Source organism: Delphinapterus leucas, chromosome X (assembly GCF_059928025.1).
Source record: "Delphinapterus leucas isolate spDelLeu-1000000601 "Yukka" chromosome X, BTC_Dleu_Yukka2, whole genome shotgun sequence".
NCBI classification, from domain to species: domain Eukaryota; kingdom Metazoa; phylum Chordata; class Mammalia; order Artiodactyla; family Monodontidae; genus Delphinapterus; species Delphinapterus leucas.
This window is the reverse complement of record NC_143150.1, coordinates 1,858,069-1,876,420: the sequence shown is the minus strand read 5'-3', so window position 1 is coordinate 1,876,420 and position 18,352 is coordinate 1,858,069. Positions and strand designations below refer to the sequence as shown.

At 53.9% G+C, this 18,352-nt stretch overlaps 3 protein-coding genes across 3 annotated transcripts in view; 1 reads left to right on the top strand and 2 right to left on the bottom strand.

Moving 5' to 3' along the window:
• Positions 1–18,352, bottom strand: part of TEX28 (testis expressed 28) — a 44,744-nt gene extending 26,392 nt beyond the window's left edge. The window contains 5 exon segments of the mRNA XM_089903952.1: positions 1,867–1,886; positions 12,336–12,570; positions 12,573–12,763; positions 12,765–13,012; positions 18,341–18,352. Coding sequence (XP_089760078.1) covers positions 1,867–1,886; positions 12,336–12,570; positions 12,573–12,763; positions 12,765–13,012; positions 18,341–18,352 — 706 coding nt within the window.
• LOC149744124 (melanoma-associated antigen 8-like) lies at positions 1,563–2,938 on the bottom strand. Its single transcript, XM_089903953.1, has one exon. The coding sequence runs from the start codon at positions 2,888–2,890 to the stop codon at positions 2,042–2,044; it is 849 nt and encodes a 282-aa protein (XP_089760079.1). The 5' UTR covers positions 2,891–2,938; the 3' UTR covers positions 1,563–2,041.
• On the top strand, positions 9,473–10,431 carry LOC149744123 (melanoma-associated antigen 10-like). Its single transcript, XM_089903954.1, has one exon. The coding sequence runs from the start codon at positions 9,554–9,556 to the stop codon at positions 10,100–10,102; it is 549 nt and encodes a 182-aa protein (XP_089760080.1). The 5' UTR covers positions 9,473–9,553; the 3' UTR covers positions 10,103–10,431.

The window sequence follows — 18,352 nt, the reverse complement described above, 5'->3', positions numbered from 1 at the left end:
GGGTCATCACATGACCCCTCCTAAGTGAAGAGGACTCTGGCAGTGCTGTGTCCCCACTTGTGCGGGGAGGAGAGGAAGACAAGATGGGGACGAGCACCTGACGGCTCTCCAATGCCACACTGCCTAGTAGAGGCTCAACAAAAGCAGGGCTTACCATTTGTGATGACAAAATCCCCTTCTTTTCCGGCAGGAGTGTCTGAGCAGGTTACATTGGCCCTGAAATTCTCCACCTTTTCCAAGTGCCCACCTGCTATATGGCAGGTGCTTCAAATCCAGGATCCCACGTAATGTTCACGTTGTCGTACGGCGCTCAGCAGGGAGGGCTGCCTCTTTAGCCCCCGGCGCCGTCTGCACCTCCCACTGCAGTGACCTCCCAATCCCATTAGGCCCAGAAGTTGCTCCTTCCTTTCGATGCCAGGTCACAGCCCAAAACTGTGGGTCTCTGATGCCGCCATATTTCTGCGCCTGCCTGAACGCGGGGACACTGGCGGACGTTGCTTCTTAGTGGCTAGGACTTATTTCTAGTATTATTCTGATCCCAGACTCTGTCCTTCTCTCCTCTGGAAATTGCTTTCTTTTCATGACATCTCAGAGAATTTGCAGCTCCATAGGAAACGGAATAGAAAACCAGTCAAAATTGCTGTTCTGTGTGTTTAACTCCTGCAGGATATATTATTCAATTTGGATGTGTGTGTGTGTCGGCATGGAGGGAAGGGTGGTGATTTCCCCAGCTGGGGGCAGCTCACGCAAAGCTCCCAGGATTCCAGTCACACGGCAACTCCTTTCTACTTTGGCAGCCTCTCTTCTTCCAAACCGCCTATTTTCATTCATTTCATCCCACTGAAATCTAGACCTTGCTCACAAGTGGCCAAAGTAAACTCCAGGTGACTAAAATGGTCGTTTCCATACAGTGGGTAATTGGCTCTGCCAGGGCAGGGAGAGGAGGGCCAGCCCCGGGAATACCGAGCAGGGCTTCAAAGAGCAAGACTCTCATTTCTCTGGAAATCCTTGCAGATGGCGGGTATGAAACACCTACCCCTTCACTGTGGCCCACTGCAATGCAACAAGAGCCAGCACCCCTTCCTTCCTGCCCCAGGGCGAGATTTCTCTCGGCTTTATCCATGACCCAGAAGGACATCTCACAGCAATGTCCCATTTCAGACTTTCCCCTCCAACCCAAGACACACCCTCTGCATGTCTGGCTGCTGCCACCGCCCAGCTTCATCACCATCACCTCCCACAGAAGGAACCCCCACTTCCCGAAGGCCCAAAGTGCCCTGGCTCGGGGCACTTAACACTCCAGGGCTCGCTCCTGGAGCCCCACCGCCTCGTCCCATGTTGTCTTATTCTGTGGGACTTAGGGGACGTCTCACCACCTTCCTCATGTGACAGTGGCTCCTAGACCATCACTCTAGGTGTGGGTGTGTCCTGCTTTTCCTAGCGTTCCCGCTACTAACACAGGCCCTTCCGGAGAGCAGAGGTTCCGTGGAGGTCTGCGGAATAAACAAGCCAGTGGGCAGGGGGCTGATTGACGCCGATGAACCTTCTCCTACTTTCTTAAAATACCCGTGCAAATCCAACTCAACAGAGATAGTTCGTTTTATTTACAGAATGACAGACAAGACAGGGAAGCAAGAATTGGAACAACAATGGCTTTTATTTTTCTATTTCTTCCCCCATCTATATCACTGCTAAGTACTTCCACGTTTCCAGAGCAGTTCTGATTCCAATTCCCTGTTATCTTGTACACGGTCACAAAACGAACTGGGAGATTTCCCAACCTCTCTTACAAAACAGCAAAACTCTTGTTCTTGAACTGAATTAGTGCAAATACCTGTGGGATTAACGTCATACACAAAGTTAGACACTGAAGCTTGTTTAGTCTTCTATTCAAAGAACCAACATCTGAAAAATTCCTAAAGAAAACAGACATGGAAGTCCATGTCAACATACACAACAGGAACCCAAAATGCTGCACACCGGCTTCCCCCAACTCGCCCGGCTCTCACTGCTTAGAAGGCTGACCGCTCCCTCTTCAAACTCAGAGTGAAGGATCAGCCCCCCTTCCTGCCCCACGGGAGAAGCTGCTGGACGTGGGACTGGCTGCTGCTCTGGCTGAGGCTCCCTCTTCCTCATCGCTCACGCTCTCTGCAGACACGGATGGGAAGAACCTGGGATCCATGCTACTGATCCTGAGGAGATGCTGCAGGACCTGCCACTTGCTGGCCTCCGCGTAGGCCCGGGGACCCCACAGGAACTCGTAGCGGGCAGGGTCGCTGTGGGGCACCTGCCGGTACTTCAGGTAGCCCGTCCGCACCCACACTTCGGTGAGCAGCTCCCTCCCGCCACAAAACCCAAGGGTGCCTAGCATTCCCCACACCTCCTCCTCAGGGGCGCGGTCACCGAACAGGGTGACCATGGCCAGGACCAGCACAGGGAGGCTGGCCTCGGGCGTGCACTGCCAGTCGTGCAGCACTGCATCCCAGGTGAGGCCCAGGGTGGGGACCAGGACGTAGGTGCGCTCGCGGGGGTCCACCTGCTTCACGTCCACGCCAAACACCAGCTGCAGGCACTCGCAAACGAGGCTGAAGACCTCGGGGAAGTGGTCCCGATGCTCCCGGAGGAACGTACACAGCATCTCCGCCTCGGAGGTCGGCTCCCCGGTACGAAACTTGAGGAGCAGGAACGCCACCAGGTCAGCCATCAGCACAGCAAGTGCCTCGCGGGGCAAGGGATCGCCATAGGCGGAGAAGGAGGGGGCGCCAGGGGAGGCGGAGGACGAGGGGGATGCGGCCTCCTCCCCCGCAGCCCCCAGCAGCGGCGCCTCCACCGGACCCTGGGCCGGGACTGGGGCCTGAAGGTCGGCCTCAGGCTGGCGGAGCTCACTCATCTCGACCGGGGACCTGATCACTGGGGTCGAGCCGCCCACGGGAGTGTGGGCATGGGTGACAGGCGGGGACCTCATACCTGGGGAAGAGAGGGGGTGTGAGCGGCCTCGGCAGAGAAAGGCACCCTGGGCAGCTCTGACAAAGGCCACTTACAGGTCTCCTCTTAAGGGCTGCCCTCGGGCCTGACAGGGGCGCTCCTCCTGGGCGGCCTGTCCCCTGCCAACCTGAAGAAGGAAATGAGCGGGCTCCTCAGGGTGCAGCCAGCACAGCCCCAGGTTCTGGGGCTGACAGGGCAATGGGGGTGACTTGGATGTTGTGGGGTGCCCTCTGTTCTGGGAGCGGGAGCCCCTGGGTACACGCTCAGGGCACGCACCTCCCCTTGACTTCTGGCGCTGCCTGGGCCTCCTCTGCTCTGTGCCCTGAGGACACGGTCCTCAGACCTGGGCCTTCGCCTCCCGGTTCCTGGAGCCCCTGTAAGAGGAATGGAGGGCGCACCTCTTGTGTAAACTGTGGCACAGCTCTGGGCCTCGGTGCTGGTAGGAGGATTGGGCCGGACTCTGTGAGGTGCCCCAGTTCTGAGTTCTGGGGTGGGTGGTCCCCTCGGGGCTCGCTCGTCGTGCTCACTCTTCCCCTTAAGGGCCTGGACCCTCCCCTTTGCAGGCCGGAGGAGAAACTCAGAACGGGACCCCGAATCTGAACAGAAAGCAGTGAGGGGGCCCCACAGGTGGCCGCACCTGCCCAGGGCCTCCCGAGGGTCCTAGGATGGAGAGATGCTGGGTCCTCACCTCCTCCTCACATCCTGCCTGGCCTCCCAGCGCTGACCACAGGGGCAGGTTTCTGTTGAGGCCCCTGTTCCAGGGCTGGGGGTCCGCTCAGTCCTCCCTCGGGGTCCTGGGAGTCCACCCTCTGCGGACCTGAAGGCTCACCCCTCACACCAAACACCTGACCTCCTGAGGACCCCGACCCAGAGGTCAGGAAACATCTCATCTGCTGACCGTGCTCTGGCGCCTCCAAGGCCCCCGTGGAAGGGCAAAGGATCCCTCCCTGTGTTGGGGTCTAACGTCCTCAGTCCTTCCTTCCTCGTGTGCAGGCTGGACTCTGGGCAGGACCTGGGATTGTCCCGTCTGCCAGTGTGAGTCCCTGCTCCTTATACCAGGTCTCCAGTCTCTCAGAGACCCTGACGTCAGGACGTCAGGACAGGCCTACCGTGCTCATCCCGCCCCGGGGCCTCCCACGGCCACCTGCAAGGGCGGTGATCTGGTGGGTCCCTTTTGTCCTCCCTCAGGGTCCCCTCAGTCCTGCCTAAGGGCCCTAACCTTAGTCCACCAGGGGCCTGACATTTTACCCTCTGCGCTCATGAGACCCCGACCCTTACCCCAGGTCCCCAGCTTCTCTGAGACCCGGATGTCAGGAAGTGCTGCACGTGACGGCCCCCCAGGACCAACTCAGCTCTGGGATCCAGGTTGCCCTCAGTGCTCCCTCAGGGCCCTCACCTTGACTCCACACAGGACCTGGGATCCTCTCCAGTGCCCACCAGACACCCCGCCACTGATACCCCCTCTGCAGCCTCGCTGAGACCCCGCCCCGTGCTCCCCCATTCCAGGGTGTCTGAGACCCGGATGTCAGGAAGTGCTGAAGCTGTTCATCCCGCCCTATGGCCTCCCAAGAGCAACTCTGTTCTGGGGTCCAGGCTCCCCTCAGTCCTCCCTCAGGGCCCTCAACTTGACTCCACGCAGGACCTTGGATTCTCTCCCGTACCCATCAGACACCCCGACCTTTATACCGCCTCCCCAGCCTAAGACCCCGCCCTGTGCTCCCCCTCCCCAGCGTCTCTGAGACCCGGATGTCAGGAAGTACTGCATGTGCTCATCCCGCCCTATGGCCTCCCAGGGCCAACTCTGTTCTGGGGTCCAGGCTCCCCTCAGTCCTCCCTCAAGGCCCTCACCTTGACTCCACACAGGACCTGGGATTCTCTTCTGTGCCCACCAGACACCCCGACCCTTATACTCTCTCCCTACACTCTCTGAGACCCCGCCCCGTGCTCCCCCTCCGCAGCGTCTCTGAGACCCGGATGTCAGGAAGTGCTGCACGTGCACATCCCGCCCTATGGCCTCCCAGGACCAACTCTGTTCTGGGGTCCTGGGTCCCCTCAGTCTTCCTTCAGTGCCCTCACCTTGACTCCACGCAGGACCTGGGATTCTCTACCTTGCTCACCAGACCCCCGACCCATATAACGCCTCCCCAGTCTCTCTGAGACCCCGCCCTGTGCTTCCCCTCCGCAGCGTCTCTGAAACACGGATGTCAGGATGTGCTGCACGTGCTCATTCCGCCCTATGGCCTCCCAGGGCCAACTCTGTTCTGGAGTCCAGGCTCCCCTCAGTCCTCCCTCAGGGATCTCACCTTGACTCCACGCAGGACCAGGGATTCTCTCCCGTACCCATCAGACACCCCGACGTTTATACCGCCTACCCAGCCTCTCTGAGACCCTGCCCCGTGCTCCCCCTCCCAAGCGCCTCTGAGACCCGGATGTCAGGAACCGCTGCACGTGCTCATCCCGCCCTATGGCCTCCCAGGGTCAACTCTGTTCTGGGGTCCAGGCTCCCCTCAGTCCTAGCTCAGGGCCCTCACCTAGACTCCACGGAGTACCTGGGATTCTCTCCCGTGCTCACCAGACACCCCGACCCTTATACCGCCTCCGCAGCCTATCTGAGACCCCGCCCGCCCCCTGTTCCCCCTCCGCAGCGTCTCTGAGACCCGGATGTCAGGAAGTGCTGCACGTGCTCATCCCGCCCTATGGCCTCCCAGGGCCAACTCTGTTCTGGGGTCCAGGCTCCCCTCAGTCCTCCCTCAGGGTGCTCACCTTGACTCCGCGGAGGACCTGGGATTCTCTCCCGTGCCCACCAGACTCCCCAACCCTTATACCCCCTCCATAGCCTCTGTGAGAACCCGACCCGTGCTCCCTCTCCGCAGCGCCTGTGAGGCCCGGATGTCAGGAAGTGCACGTGGTCATCCCACCCTATGGCCTCCCAGAGCCAACTCTTTCTGGGGTCCAGGCTCCCCTGAGTCCTCCTTCAGGGTGCTCACCTTGACTCAATGCAGGACCTGAGATTCTCTCCTGTGCTCACCAGGCACCCCGACTCTTATACCTCCTCCCCAGGCTCTCTGAGACCCCGCCCCTTAGTTCCCTCCCCAGCGTCTCTGAGACCCGGATGTCAGGAAGTGCTGCACGTGCTCATCCCGCCCTATGGCCTCCCAGGGCTAACTCTGTTCTGGGGTCCAGGCTCCCGTCAGTCCTCCTTCAGGGTGCTCACCTTGACTCAACACAGGACCTGGGATTCTCTCCTGTGCTCACCAGACACGCTGACCCTTATACCGCCTCCCCAGGCTCTCTGAGACCCCGCCCCATGCTCCCCCTCCACAGCGTGTCTGAGACCCAGATGTCAGGAAGTGCTGCACGTGCTCTTTCTGCTCTATGGCCTCCCAGGGCCAACTCTGTTCTGGGGTCCAGGCTCCCCTCAGTCTTCCCTCAGGGCACTCACCTTGACTCCACGCAGGACCTGGATTTTCTCCTGTGCCCGCCTGAGACCCCGTCCCTTATACCCCCTCCCCAGCCTCTCTGAGACCCTGCCCCTTACACCCCCTCCCCAGCGTCTCTGAGACCCGGAGGTCAGGAAGTGCTGCACGTGCTCATCCTGCCCTCTGGCCTCCCAGGACCAACTCTGTTCTGGGGTCCAGGCTCCCCTCAGTCCTCCTTCACGGCCGTCACCTTGACTCCACGCAGGACCTGGGATACTCTCCCGTGCCCACCAGACACCCCGACCCTTATACCGCCTCCCCAGCCTCTCTGAGACCCCACCCCGTGCTCCCCCTCCGCAGCGTCTCTGAGACCCGGATGTCAGGAAGTGCTGCACGTGCTCATCCTGCCCTCTGGCCTCCCAGGACCAACTCTGTTCTGGGGTCCAGGCTCCCCTCAGTCCTCCTTCAGGGCCGTCACCTTGACTCCACGCAGGACCTGGGATTCTCTCCCGTGCCCACCAGACACCCCGACCCTTATACCGCCTCCCCAGCCTCTCTGAGACCCCACCCCGTGCTCCCCCTCCGCAGTGTCTCTGAGACCCAGATGTCAGGAAGTGCTTCACGTGCTCATCTCGCCCTATGGCCTCCCACGGCCAACTCTGTTCTGGGGTCCAGGCTGCCACCAGTCCTCCCTCAGGGCGCTCACCTTGACTCAACGCAGGACCTGGGATTCTCTCCCGTGCCCACGAGACACCCCGACCCTTATATCGCATCCTCAGCCTCTCTGAGACCGCGCCCCTTACACCCCCTCCCTAGAGTCTGAGACTGGGATGTCAGGAAGTGGTGGAGGTGCTCATCCCGCCCTATGTCCTCCCAGGGCCAACTCTGTTCTGGGGTTCAGGCTCCCCTCAGTTCTCCCTCAGGGCCCTCACCTTGACTGCACGCAGGACCTGGATTCTCTCCTGTGCCCGCCTGAGACCCCGCCCCTTACACCCCCTCCCCAGCGTCTCTGAGACCTGGACGTCAGGAAGTGCTGCATGTGCTCATCCCGCCGTATGGCTTCCAACGACCAACTCTGTTCTGGGACCCAGGCTCCCCTCAATCCTCCCTAAGTGCTCTCACCTTGACTCCACGCAGGACCTGGGATTCTCTCCTGTGCCCGCCTGAGACCCCGCCCCTTATACCCCTCCGTAGCCTCTATGAGACCCCGCCCTTTATACCCGCTCCGCAGTCTCTGTGAGACCCTGACCCTTATACCCTTCCCTGCCTTCAGCCCTGGGAGGCCCTGGGGCGGAATGAGCACTTGGCAGCGAGTCCTCACTTACGTATCCGGGTCTCAGAGAGGCTTAGGAACAGGTATAAGCGTCCGGTCTCAGGTGTGCTATGGCTAGAATCCCAGGTCCTGCGTGGAGTCAAGGTGAGGGGCTTGAGGGAGGACTGAGGAAAACGTGGACCCCAGAACAGAGTTGGCCCAGTGAGGTCATAGGGCGGGATGAACACATCAGCACTTCCTGACTTCCGGGTCTCAGAGAAGCTGGGGACCTGGGGTAAGGGGCGGGGTCTCATGAGCGCAGAGGGTAAAATGTCAGGTCCCTGGTGGACTAAGGTTAGGGCCCTTAGGCAGGACTGAGGGGACCCTGAGGGAGGACAAAAGGGACCCACCAGATCACCGCCCTTGCAGGTGGCCGTGGGAGGCCCCGGGGCGGGATGAGCACGGTAGGCCTGTCCTGACGTCCTGACGTCAGGGTCTCTGAGAGACTGGAGACCTGGTTTAAGGAGCAGGGACTCACACTGGCAGACGGGACAATCCCAGGTCCTGCCCAGAGTCCAGCCTGCACACGAGGAAGGAAGGACTGAGGACGTTAGACCCCAACACAGGGAGGGATCCTTTGCCCTTCCGCGGGGGCCTTGGAGGCGCCAGAGCACGGTCATCAGATGAGATGTTTTCTGACCTCTGGGTCGGGGTCCTCAGGAGGTCAGGTGTTTGGTGTGAGGGGTGAGCCTTCAGGTCCGCAGAGGGTGGACTCCCAGGACCCCGAGGGAGGACTGAGCGGACCCCCAGCCCTGGAACAGGGGCCTCAACAGAAACCTGCCCCTGTGGTCAGCGCTGGGAGGCCAGGCAGGATGTGAGGAGGAGGTGAGGACCCAGCATCTCCCCATCCTAGGATCCTCGGGAGGCCCTGGGCAGGTGCGGCCACCTGTGGGGCCCCCTCACTGCTTTCTGTTCAGATTCGGGGTCCTGTTCTGAGTTTCTCCTCCGGCCTGCAAAGGGGAGGGTCCAGGCCCTTAAGGGGAAGAGTGAGCACGACGAGCGAGCCCCGAGGGGACCACCCACCCCAGAACTCAGAACTGGGGCACCTCACAGAGTCCGGCCCAATCCTCCTACCAGCACCGAGGCCCAGAGCTGTGCCACAGTCTACACAAGAGGTGCGCCCTCCATTCCTCTTACAGGGGCTCCAGGAACCGGGAGGCGAAGGCCCAGGTCTGAGGACCGTGTCCTCAGGGCACAGAGCAGAGGAGGCCCAGGCAGCGCCAGGAGTCAAGGGGAGGTGTGTGCCCTGAGTGTGTACCCAGGGGCTCCCCCTCCCAGAACAGAGGGGACCCCACAACACCCAAGTCACCCCACCCCCCTGACAGCCCCAGAACCTGGGGCCGTGCTGGCTGCACCCTGAGGAGCCCCCTCACTTCCTTCTTCAGGTTGGCAGGGGACAGGCCGCCCAGGAGGAGCGCCCCTGTGAGGCCCGAGGGCAGCCTTTAAGAGGAGACCTGTAAGTGGCCTTTGTCAGAGCTGCCCAGGGTGCCTTTCTCTGCCGAGGCCGCTCACACCCCCTCTCTACCCCAGGCACGAGGTCCCCTGCCCACACTCCCGTGGGCTGCCCGACCCCAGTGATCAGGCCCCTGGTCGAGATGAGTGAGCTCCGCCAGCCTGAGGCCGACCTTCAGGCCCCAGTCCCGGCCCAGGGTCCGGTGGAGGCGCCGCTGCTGGGGGCTGCGGGGGAGGAGGCCGCATCCCGCTCGTCCTCCGCCTCCCCTGGCGCCCCCTCCGTCTCCGCCTATGCCGAGCCCTTGCCCCGCGAGGCACTTGCTGTGCCGATGGCTGACCTGGTGGCGTTGCTGCTCGTGTATCGCCGCCGACCTCCGAGGCGGAGATGCTGAGTATGGTCCTCCGGGGGCATCGGGACCACTTCCCCGAGGTCTTCAGCCACGCTCGCGAGTGCCTGCAGCTGGTGTTTGGCTTGGACGTGAAGGAGGTGGACTCCCGCGAGCGCACCTACGTCCTGGTCCCCACCCTGGGCCTCACCTGGGATGCAGTGCTGAGCGACGGGCAGAGCACGCCCGAGGCCGGCCTCCTGGTGCTGGTCCTGGGCGTGATCACCCTGTTCGGTGACCGCGCCCCTGAGGAGGAGGTGTGGGGAGTGCTCGGCAACATGGGGGTGTGTGCCGGGAGGGAGCCCTGCATCTATGGGGAGCCCAGGGAGCTGCTCACCAAAGTGTGGGTGCAGGAGGGCTACCTGGAGTACCGGCGGGTGCCCCACAGCGACCCTGCCCGCTACGAGTTCCTGTGGGGTGCCCGGGCCTACGCGGAGACCAGCAAGTGGCAGGTCCTGGAGCATCTGCTCAGGGTCAGTAGCTTGGATCCCAGGTCCTTCCCATCCCTGTGTGCAGAGGGTGTGAGCGACGAGGAAGAGGGAGCCTGAGCCAGAGCAGCAGCCAGGCTCCTTCCAGGCCCAAGTTCACTGGTAGCAAGTGAGGCTGGTCCTTCACTCTGAGTTTGAAGAGAGAGCGGTCGAGTTTCCAAGTAGTGAGGGCCCCTGCGAGTGGGGGGAACATGGTGTGTCGCATCTTTGGGTTCCTGTTGTGTAAGATGACATGGAATATCATCTGTGTTTTCTTTAGGAAGTTTTCAGATATTGTTCCATTTGAAAGAAGGCTTAATAAGCTTCAGTATCTAAGTTTGCAAATGACATTAATCACACATGTATTTGCACTAATTCAGTTCAATGACAAGAGTTTTGCAATTGTGTAAAACAAATTGTAGGATTCCCATATTGTTTTGTGATGGTGAACAAGATAACATGGCATTGGAATAGAAATTTACTTGGAAATGTGAAAGTAATTAGCAGTACAACTGAAGGCCGCCACGTTGTTCCTCGGGACACCTCGTCGTCCGCTCAGTGGTGGGTGCCCTGCTGTGGGACTTTCCTGTTCCAGCCATAGGGCAGGGCCAGGCCCCGGGCATGTGGGCCAGAGGGGGAGTGGCTGACCTGGGGGAGCGGGCATTGCCGGCACCCATCTTCCTGGCGAGACACCACCCGCAGGGCCCTCAGGAAGGGAGGCAGTGGGGGGATGGAGGGCCGCCAGGTGGGGTGTAGTGGAGGCACATTGTTGGGGACCTTGGTGGGGGGGCTGTGACCCCCGGACTCTGGTGGCTGTTACAAGTTCCTCTCTGTGTTATCATGCCCTCTGTTCAATGGTTTCAGTCAAAGTTTCTCTTAGTAAATTTCTCTGAAAGTTTCAGCTGAGTCTGGCCTCTGCTGTGGGCAATGGAGGGAAAGGGATGCTGCAGGTGAGGGCGGGGGTCAAGAGTCGGAGTCCTGCTCAGCACCCATGGGACACCTCTCCAGTGAGAGGGTAGGGTAGGCACTTTGCAGACCCAGAGATGGTGAGCGCTTTTTTCCATTTCATAGGTGAATTGTAAAGTTTTAGTGAAAACTGATAATTGCCTAAAAAGGCAGTAGAGAAGTTAAAATGTAAATGAAAACCTTGATTATCTCAGCAGGAAAAAGGGAACATAGGAGCAACAATAGTTGGACAGACACTGCTATGGACTGAATATTTGTAAACCTCTCCCCCTCATTCACCTGTTAAATTCTAACCCCCAAAGGGATGGGATTTGGAGGTGGGGCCCTGGGAAGTGATTAGCCCATGAGGGGGGAGCCCTCATGAATGATTACCTCCCTTATAAAAGAGGCCCCAGACGGCTGCCTCATTCTCTTGTGCCATGTGAGAAGATGGCTAGTTGATACAACTAGACAAGAAATCAGTCCATATGAAGAAGAGCTTTATTACTATTATTTATTATTCAGCTGTACAAAGGAACGAAATTGGGTCATTTGTAGATGCGTGGATGGATCTAGAGACTGTCATACAGAGTGAAGGAAGTCAGAGAGAGAAACAAATATCGTGTATTAATGCACATATGTGGAACCTAGATAAATGGTACAGATGAACTGGTTTGCAGGGCAGAAATAGAGACACAGACGTAGAGCACAAACATATGGGCACCAAGGTGAGAAAATGGTGTCGGCGGGGGCTGGTAGTGTGATGAATTGGGAGATTGGGATTGACAAATGTACACTAATATGTATAAAATGGGTAACTCATAAGAACCTGCTGTATAAAAAATAAAATACAATTCAAAATTTCAAAAAGAAAATCACGTCCAAAAGAAATCTGAATTCTCACTGGCTACCTTATTTGACCATGGGTTGAAGCTTCGTACTCCTGAACTGCTCTTGAGGGATTTGTCAAGTGGCGTCAATGTGGGTAGGATTTCTTTGTGAAAACAAGACAATTGATTCCCATCACCACTTCCCCACAAACACGCAGATGCTAAAGGGATTGCAGAGTTCTTCCGTGAAAGTGCTGGGAATGTGGGCTCATCTCAGCGAATCCCTCCCTGCCTGGTGAAGCTGCTGTAAGGATTATTTAATGTAGAGGAGGGTGTATGGCACCTCTGAGGGCGGCTGGGACCCCAGGAAGTGTCCAGATAGAAATGGAGGGCTTCCCTGGTGGTGCAGTGGTTGAGAGTACGCCTGCCAATGCAGGGGACACGGGTTCGTGCCCCGGTCCGGGAGGATCCCACATGCCGCGGAGCCGCTGGGCCCGTGAGCCATGGCCACTGAGCCTGCGCGTCCGGATCCCACATACCGCTCCTTGAGGCTCTGATAGGACACCTGCAAGCTGAGGTGGAAGGTCTTGACTTTGATCCACTCTTCCTTCACCTTCTGCCACAGCAGGGTTCACAGCTGGGCCCCATGCTTGGTCTCCGAGGACCTCCCCTGCTGCAAGGCTGGGGAGTGACTCTCTGGAGAGAGGTGTCTAATGACATCAAACAGGTCGGTGGATGGGCAGTGTTCGGCACCTGGCTTGGGGGACTCTGAAACAGAGCCTTCTCGCTGGGCTGCTCGCGGTTGTACCCCAGGCTGCTTTCTGCCCTCAGCACTAAGCCCTTGGGCCTGCAGCCCTCCTCCAGCTCCTGCAGCTGCTGGTGACACCGGTGGAGCCTTCGCTCAATCTGGGCAACGGTGGCAGAGGCACGCTGGTTCACCTTCTCTAAGGCCTGCCAGACATGGGGGCCTGCTGCCGCCAGCTGTGGACACCAGCTTGAGGAAGCCCACAGTGTTCCTGTCCAGGCTGGCCTTTTCCACTCTCAGCTGTTCTGAGAGGTACCGGATGCGGTGCTTGACACTGTCCTGTAAGTTCCGGGCCAGCTTCCCATCTGAGAGGCTGGAGGGGCCACTGGGGCCAGCCTTACTGGATGACAGGGATCTGCAGGAGGGAACATTGGAGGGGAAGTTTGCAGTTGGGCTCTTAGTGTATTCCGCCTGCATTGGGAAACAAGAATCACAAAACAGGTACTTCTGTGAGATGCAAATGGTGGGAGAATTAGACACAAATTGCTCCACTCTATAACAGTACTTATGCATATGCGCAAGTACTTCATTTGCAAGATTTGTGCATCTGAGGTGGGCCCGACACAGACTGGACATTCTCCCCTCCTCTTCAGCACCTGGCTCCTTGCTCTATGGGTGTATCTCACTATGACCTCCAGGTGGCTAGCAACCCCCTCCACACCTGCCCTGTCTGTTCTTGGACTTCTCTTCCAAGAATTACCCAACAGTGGGTCTCGTTTTATAGAGAACTGTTCTTGTAGAGCATGGAATAAACTCATTTCCATTAATCCATACAGCTTGCTGTATTGCTACTGCCAGATGGATAGAAGAGATAGGCAGGGAGATTTGCATCCTAACAGGTTCATTCCTTCATCTAATCATTCATTCAACACATATTTCCTGAGCGCCTACCATGTGGTACAGAAGCCAGACATATTCCTTGGTCTCACAGAGCTGACAGCCTAGGGTGGACAGTTCTGCTGTAACACAAACAAATGAGTCTCTTGCATGGTGAAGGATAATAGTAAGAGCCTTGGAGATAGAGCCCAGTTCAAATCCCGACTCTACCACTCTTGAGACCTTGAGGAAGTTAAGAAACCGCTCAGAGGGTCGGTTTTCTCATCTCTAAAATAAAGATGGACATAGCAGCCTAACTGGAACACAGGGGACCACGGTACAGTGGACAAGGATGAGGTAGGAGAGGTAGGTGAGGCCAAGACAGGTGGAGCCTCTGTTCTGTTTCTACTTTTTAACTAAAAGCACCTTCATGACTGTTTTTTTAATTAATTAATTTACTTGTTTATTTATTTTTGGCTGCGTTGGGTCTTCGTTGCTGTGCGCGGGCTTTCTCTAGTTGCGGCGAACGGGGGCTACTCTTCATTGCGGTGCGCGGGCTTCTCATTGTCATGGCTTCTCTCGTGGAGCACGGGCTCTTGGTGCGTGGGCTTCAGTAGTTGTGGCACGTGGGCTCAGTAGTTGTGGCTCACGGGCTCTATAGTGCAGGCTCAGTAGTTGTGGTACACAGGCCTAGGTGCTCCGCGGCACATGGGATCTTCCCGGACCAGGGCTCGCACCCGTGTCCCTTGCATTGGCAGGCGGATTCTTAACCACTGCACCACCAGGGAAGCCCTTCATTACTGTTTTCAATCTGAAAATGCTCTCCCAGTGGGAAGCAAGGAGTGATTATAGTGTAATAGATATTTTGGTTCTGTGTATTTTATTCTATGCAAATTATTCCTTGATATTTAAAAAAACATGTGATACCACTATGCACCTAGCAGATTGGCAAAACTTAAACTATAATAAATCTCAGAAAGGACATGGAGCAACAGGAACCCTCAATCACTCCTGGTGGGAGAGTAATTGGTACAAATATTTTGGGAAAGCATTTGGTAATATCATAAAGTTGAAGACATCCATACTGAATGGCCCAGCAGTTGCATTCCTAGATATATCCTTGAAAGGCAGGTACAATAATACTCCCAATAACCAACTGCTAGAAACAACCCACCTGGCCTATCATCATAGAATGTGTAAGTGAACTGTAATATATTCAACAGTTTACTGCTATACAACAATAAAAATAAACTACAGCCTTGAAAACATGAATGAACAAGCATAATGTTGAACAAAAGAAGCCAAACACAGAAGAATCCATACTATATATGGTTCTGCTGATATAAAGTTCAAAAGCAGGCAAAATGAAATGATGTTGTTTAGGGATGCATACACAGGAAGGAAGTAAAGCTGTAAAGAAAAGCATGGGGACTTCCCTGGTGGCACAGTGGTTAAGAATCTGCCTGCCCGTGCTCTGCAACAAGAGAAGCCACCACAATGAGAAGCCTGTGCACTGCAACGAAAAGCAGCCCCCGCTTGCCGCAACTACAGAAAGCCCGCGGGCAGCGATGAAGACCCAACGCAGCCAAAAATAAATTAATTAATTAATTTTTAAAAAGAAAGAAAAGCATGGGCTTCAGTAGCATAAACATCAATAGTGGTTCCCACTAGAGTGGGGGAAGGGGATGGTGATTGGAGAGACAAGAGGAGGCTAGTGTACTTGATCCGAATAGCAATTAAATGTGTGTTTACATTATCATTACTTCCTAAACTAAATGTTGATGTTTTCTGCACCTTTATATGCATATGCCGGATTTCACAATTTTTTTAACATCTTTATTGGAGTCTAATTGCTTTACAATGGTGTGTTAGTTTCTGCTTTATAACAAAGTGACTCAGTTATACATATACATATGTCCCCATATCTCTTCCCTCTTGTGTCTCCCTCCCTCCCACCCTCCCTATCCCACCCCTCTAGGTGGTCACAAAGCACCGAGCTGATCACCCTGTGCTATGCGGCTGCTTCCCACTAGCTATCTATTTTACATTTGGTAGTGTATATATGTCCCTTCCCCCTCCCCATATCCTCAAGTCCATTCTCTAGTAGATCTGTGTCTTTATTCCCACCTTGCCCCTAGGTTCTTCATGACATTTTTTTTTCTTATATTCCATATATATGTCTTAGCATACCGTGTTTGTTTTTCTCTTTCTGACTTACTTCACTCTGTATGACAGACTCTAGGTCCATCCACCTCACTACAAATAACTCAATTTTGTTTCTTTTTATGGCTGAGTAATATTCCATTGTATATATGTGCCACATCTTCTTTATCCATTCATCTGTCGATGGACACTTAGGTTGCTTTCATGTCCTGGCTATTGTAAATAGAGCTGCAATAAACATTGTGGTACATGACTCTTTTTGAATTATGGTTTTCTCAGGGTATATGCCCAGTAGTGGGATGGCTGGGTCGTATGGTAGTTCTATTTTTAGTTTTTTAGGGAACCTCCATACTGTTCTCCATAGTGGCTGTATCAATTTACATTCCCACCAACAGTGCAAGAGGGTTCCCTTTTCTCAACACCCTCTCCAGCATTTATTGTTTCTAGATTTTTTGATGATGGCCATTCTGACTGGTGTGAGATGATACCACATTGTAGTTTCGATTTGCATTTCTCTAATGATTAATGATGTTGAGCATCCTTTCATGTGTTTCTTGGCAATCTGTATATCTTCTTTGGAGAAATGTCTCTTTAGGTCTTCTGCCCATTTTTGGATTGGGTTGTTTGTTTTTTTGATATTGAGCTGCTTGTAAATTTTTGAGATTAATCCTTTGTCAGTTGCTTCATTTGCAAATATCTTCTCCCATTCTGAGGGTTGTCTTTTGGTCTTGTTTATGGTTTCCTTTGCTGTGCAAAAGCTTTGAAGTTTCATTAGGTCCCATTTGTTTATTTTTGTTTTTATTTCCATTTCTCTAGGAGGTGGGTGAAAAAGGATCTTGCTGTGATTTATGTCATAGAGTGTTCTGCCTATGTTTTCCTCTAAGAGTTTGATAGTGTCTGGCCTTACATTTAGGTCTTTAATCCATTTTGAGTTTATTTTTGTGTATGGTGTTAGGGAGTGTTCTAATTTCATACTATTACATGTACCTGTCCAGTTTTCCCAGCACCACTTATTGAAGAGGCTGTCTTTTCTCCACTGTATATTCTTGCCTCCTTTATCAAAGATAAGGTGACCATATGTACATGGATTTATCTCTGGGCTTTCTATCCTGTTCCACTGACCTATATTCCTGTTTTTGTGCCAGTAGCATACTGTCTTGATTACTGTAGCTTTGTAATATAGTCTGAAGTCAGGGACCCTGATTCCTCCAGCTCCATTTTTCGTTCTCAAGATTGCTTTGGCTATTCGGGGTCTTTTGTGTTTCCATACAAATTGTGAAATTTTTTGTTCTAGTTCTGTGAAAAATGCCAGTGGTAGTTTGATATGGATTGCATTGAATCTGTAGATTGCTTTGGGTAGTAGAGTCATTTTCACAATGTTGATTCTTCCAATCAAAGAACATGGTATATCTCTCCATCTCTTTGTATCATCTTTAATTTCTTTCATCAGTGTCTTATAATTTTCTGCATACAGGTCTTTTGTCTCCTTAGGCAGGTTTATTCCTAGATATTTTATTCTTTTTGTTGCAGTGGTAAATGGAAGTGTTTTCTTAATTTCACTTTCAGATTTTTCATCATTAGTGTATAGGAATGCCAGAGATTTCTGTGCATTAATTTTGTATCCTGCTACTTTACCAAATTCATTGATGAGCTCTAGTAGTTTTCTGGTAGCATCCTTAGGATTCTCTATGTATAGTATCATGTCATCTGCAAACAGTGACAGCTTTACTTCTTCTTTTCCAATTTGGATTCCTTTTATTTCTTTTTCTTCTCTGATTGCTGTGGCTAAAATTTCCAAAACTATGTTGAATAAGAGTGGTGAGAGTGGGCAACCTTGTCTTGTTCCTGATCTTAGTGGAAATGGTTTCAGTTTTTCACCATTGAGGACGATGTTGGCTGTGGGTTTGTCATATATGGACTTTATTATGTTGAGATAAGTTCCCTCTATGCCTACTTTCTGCAGGGTTTTTATCATAAATGGGTGTTGAATTTTGTTGAAAGCTTTCTCTGCATGGATTTCACAATTTTTTAAAGTTTTTAAATGTTCAAGAGATGGTTTTAATCACAGATAAGAAATGGCTGGAGAATTAGTAAATTGTAAAACAGAACTAAAGAAAGCATCCAGAATGCAGCACAGAGGCATAAAGAAATATAAAATTTGAATAAAATTGAAAAATAGGAGACACAGAAGATAGAATGAGAAAATCTAACAAAAAATCTAACTGCCATGCCTCAGGAAGACAGACTAAGGTAACAGCAAGGTTTTAAGAGATAGTCACTAAGAATTTTCCAGGACTGATGACAGACATAAATCCACAAATTCAAGAAGCCCAAGGGACTCCCCTGGTGGTGCAGTGGTTAAGAATCCTCCTGCCAATGCAGGGAACGTGGGTTCGATCCCTGGTCCGGGAAGATCCCACATGCTGCGGAGCAAATAAGCCCGTGTGCCACAACTACTGAGGCTGTGCGCTAGAGCGCGCGAGCCACAACTACTGAGGCCTGCATGCCTAGAGCCCGTGCTCCACAACAAGGGAAACCACCGCAATGAGAAGCCTGCATACTGCAACAAAGAGTAGCCCCTGCTTGCCGCAACTAGAGAAAGCCCATGCACAGCAACGAAGTCCCAACACAGCCAAAAATAAATAAATTAATTATTTTTTTTAAAAAAGAAGCTCAAGAGATCCCAAACAGGATAAAACGGAAATAGATCCACACTTAGACACAGATCTTAGAAGCAGCCAGATTGTAAAAGCTGATTACCTTTAAAACCAT

Bases quoted from the DNA above. Each gene is read 5' to 3' on its own strand.
- LOC149744124 (XM_089903953.1), bottom strand. From the start codon at position 2,890: ATGAGTGAGCTCCGCCAGCCTGAGGCCGACCTTCAGGCCCCAGTCCCG.
- LOC149744123 (XM_089903954.1), top strand. From the start codon at position 9,554: ATGCTGAGTATGGTCCTCCGGGGGCATCGGGACCACTTCCCCGAGGTC.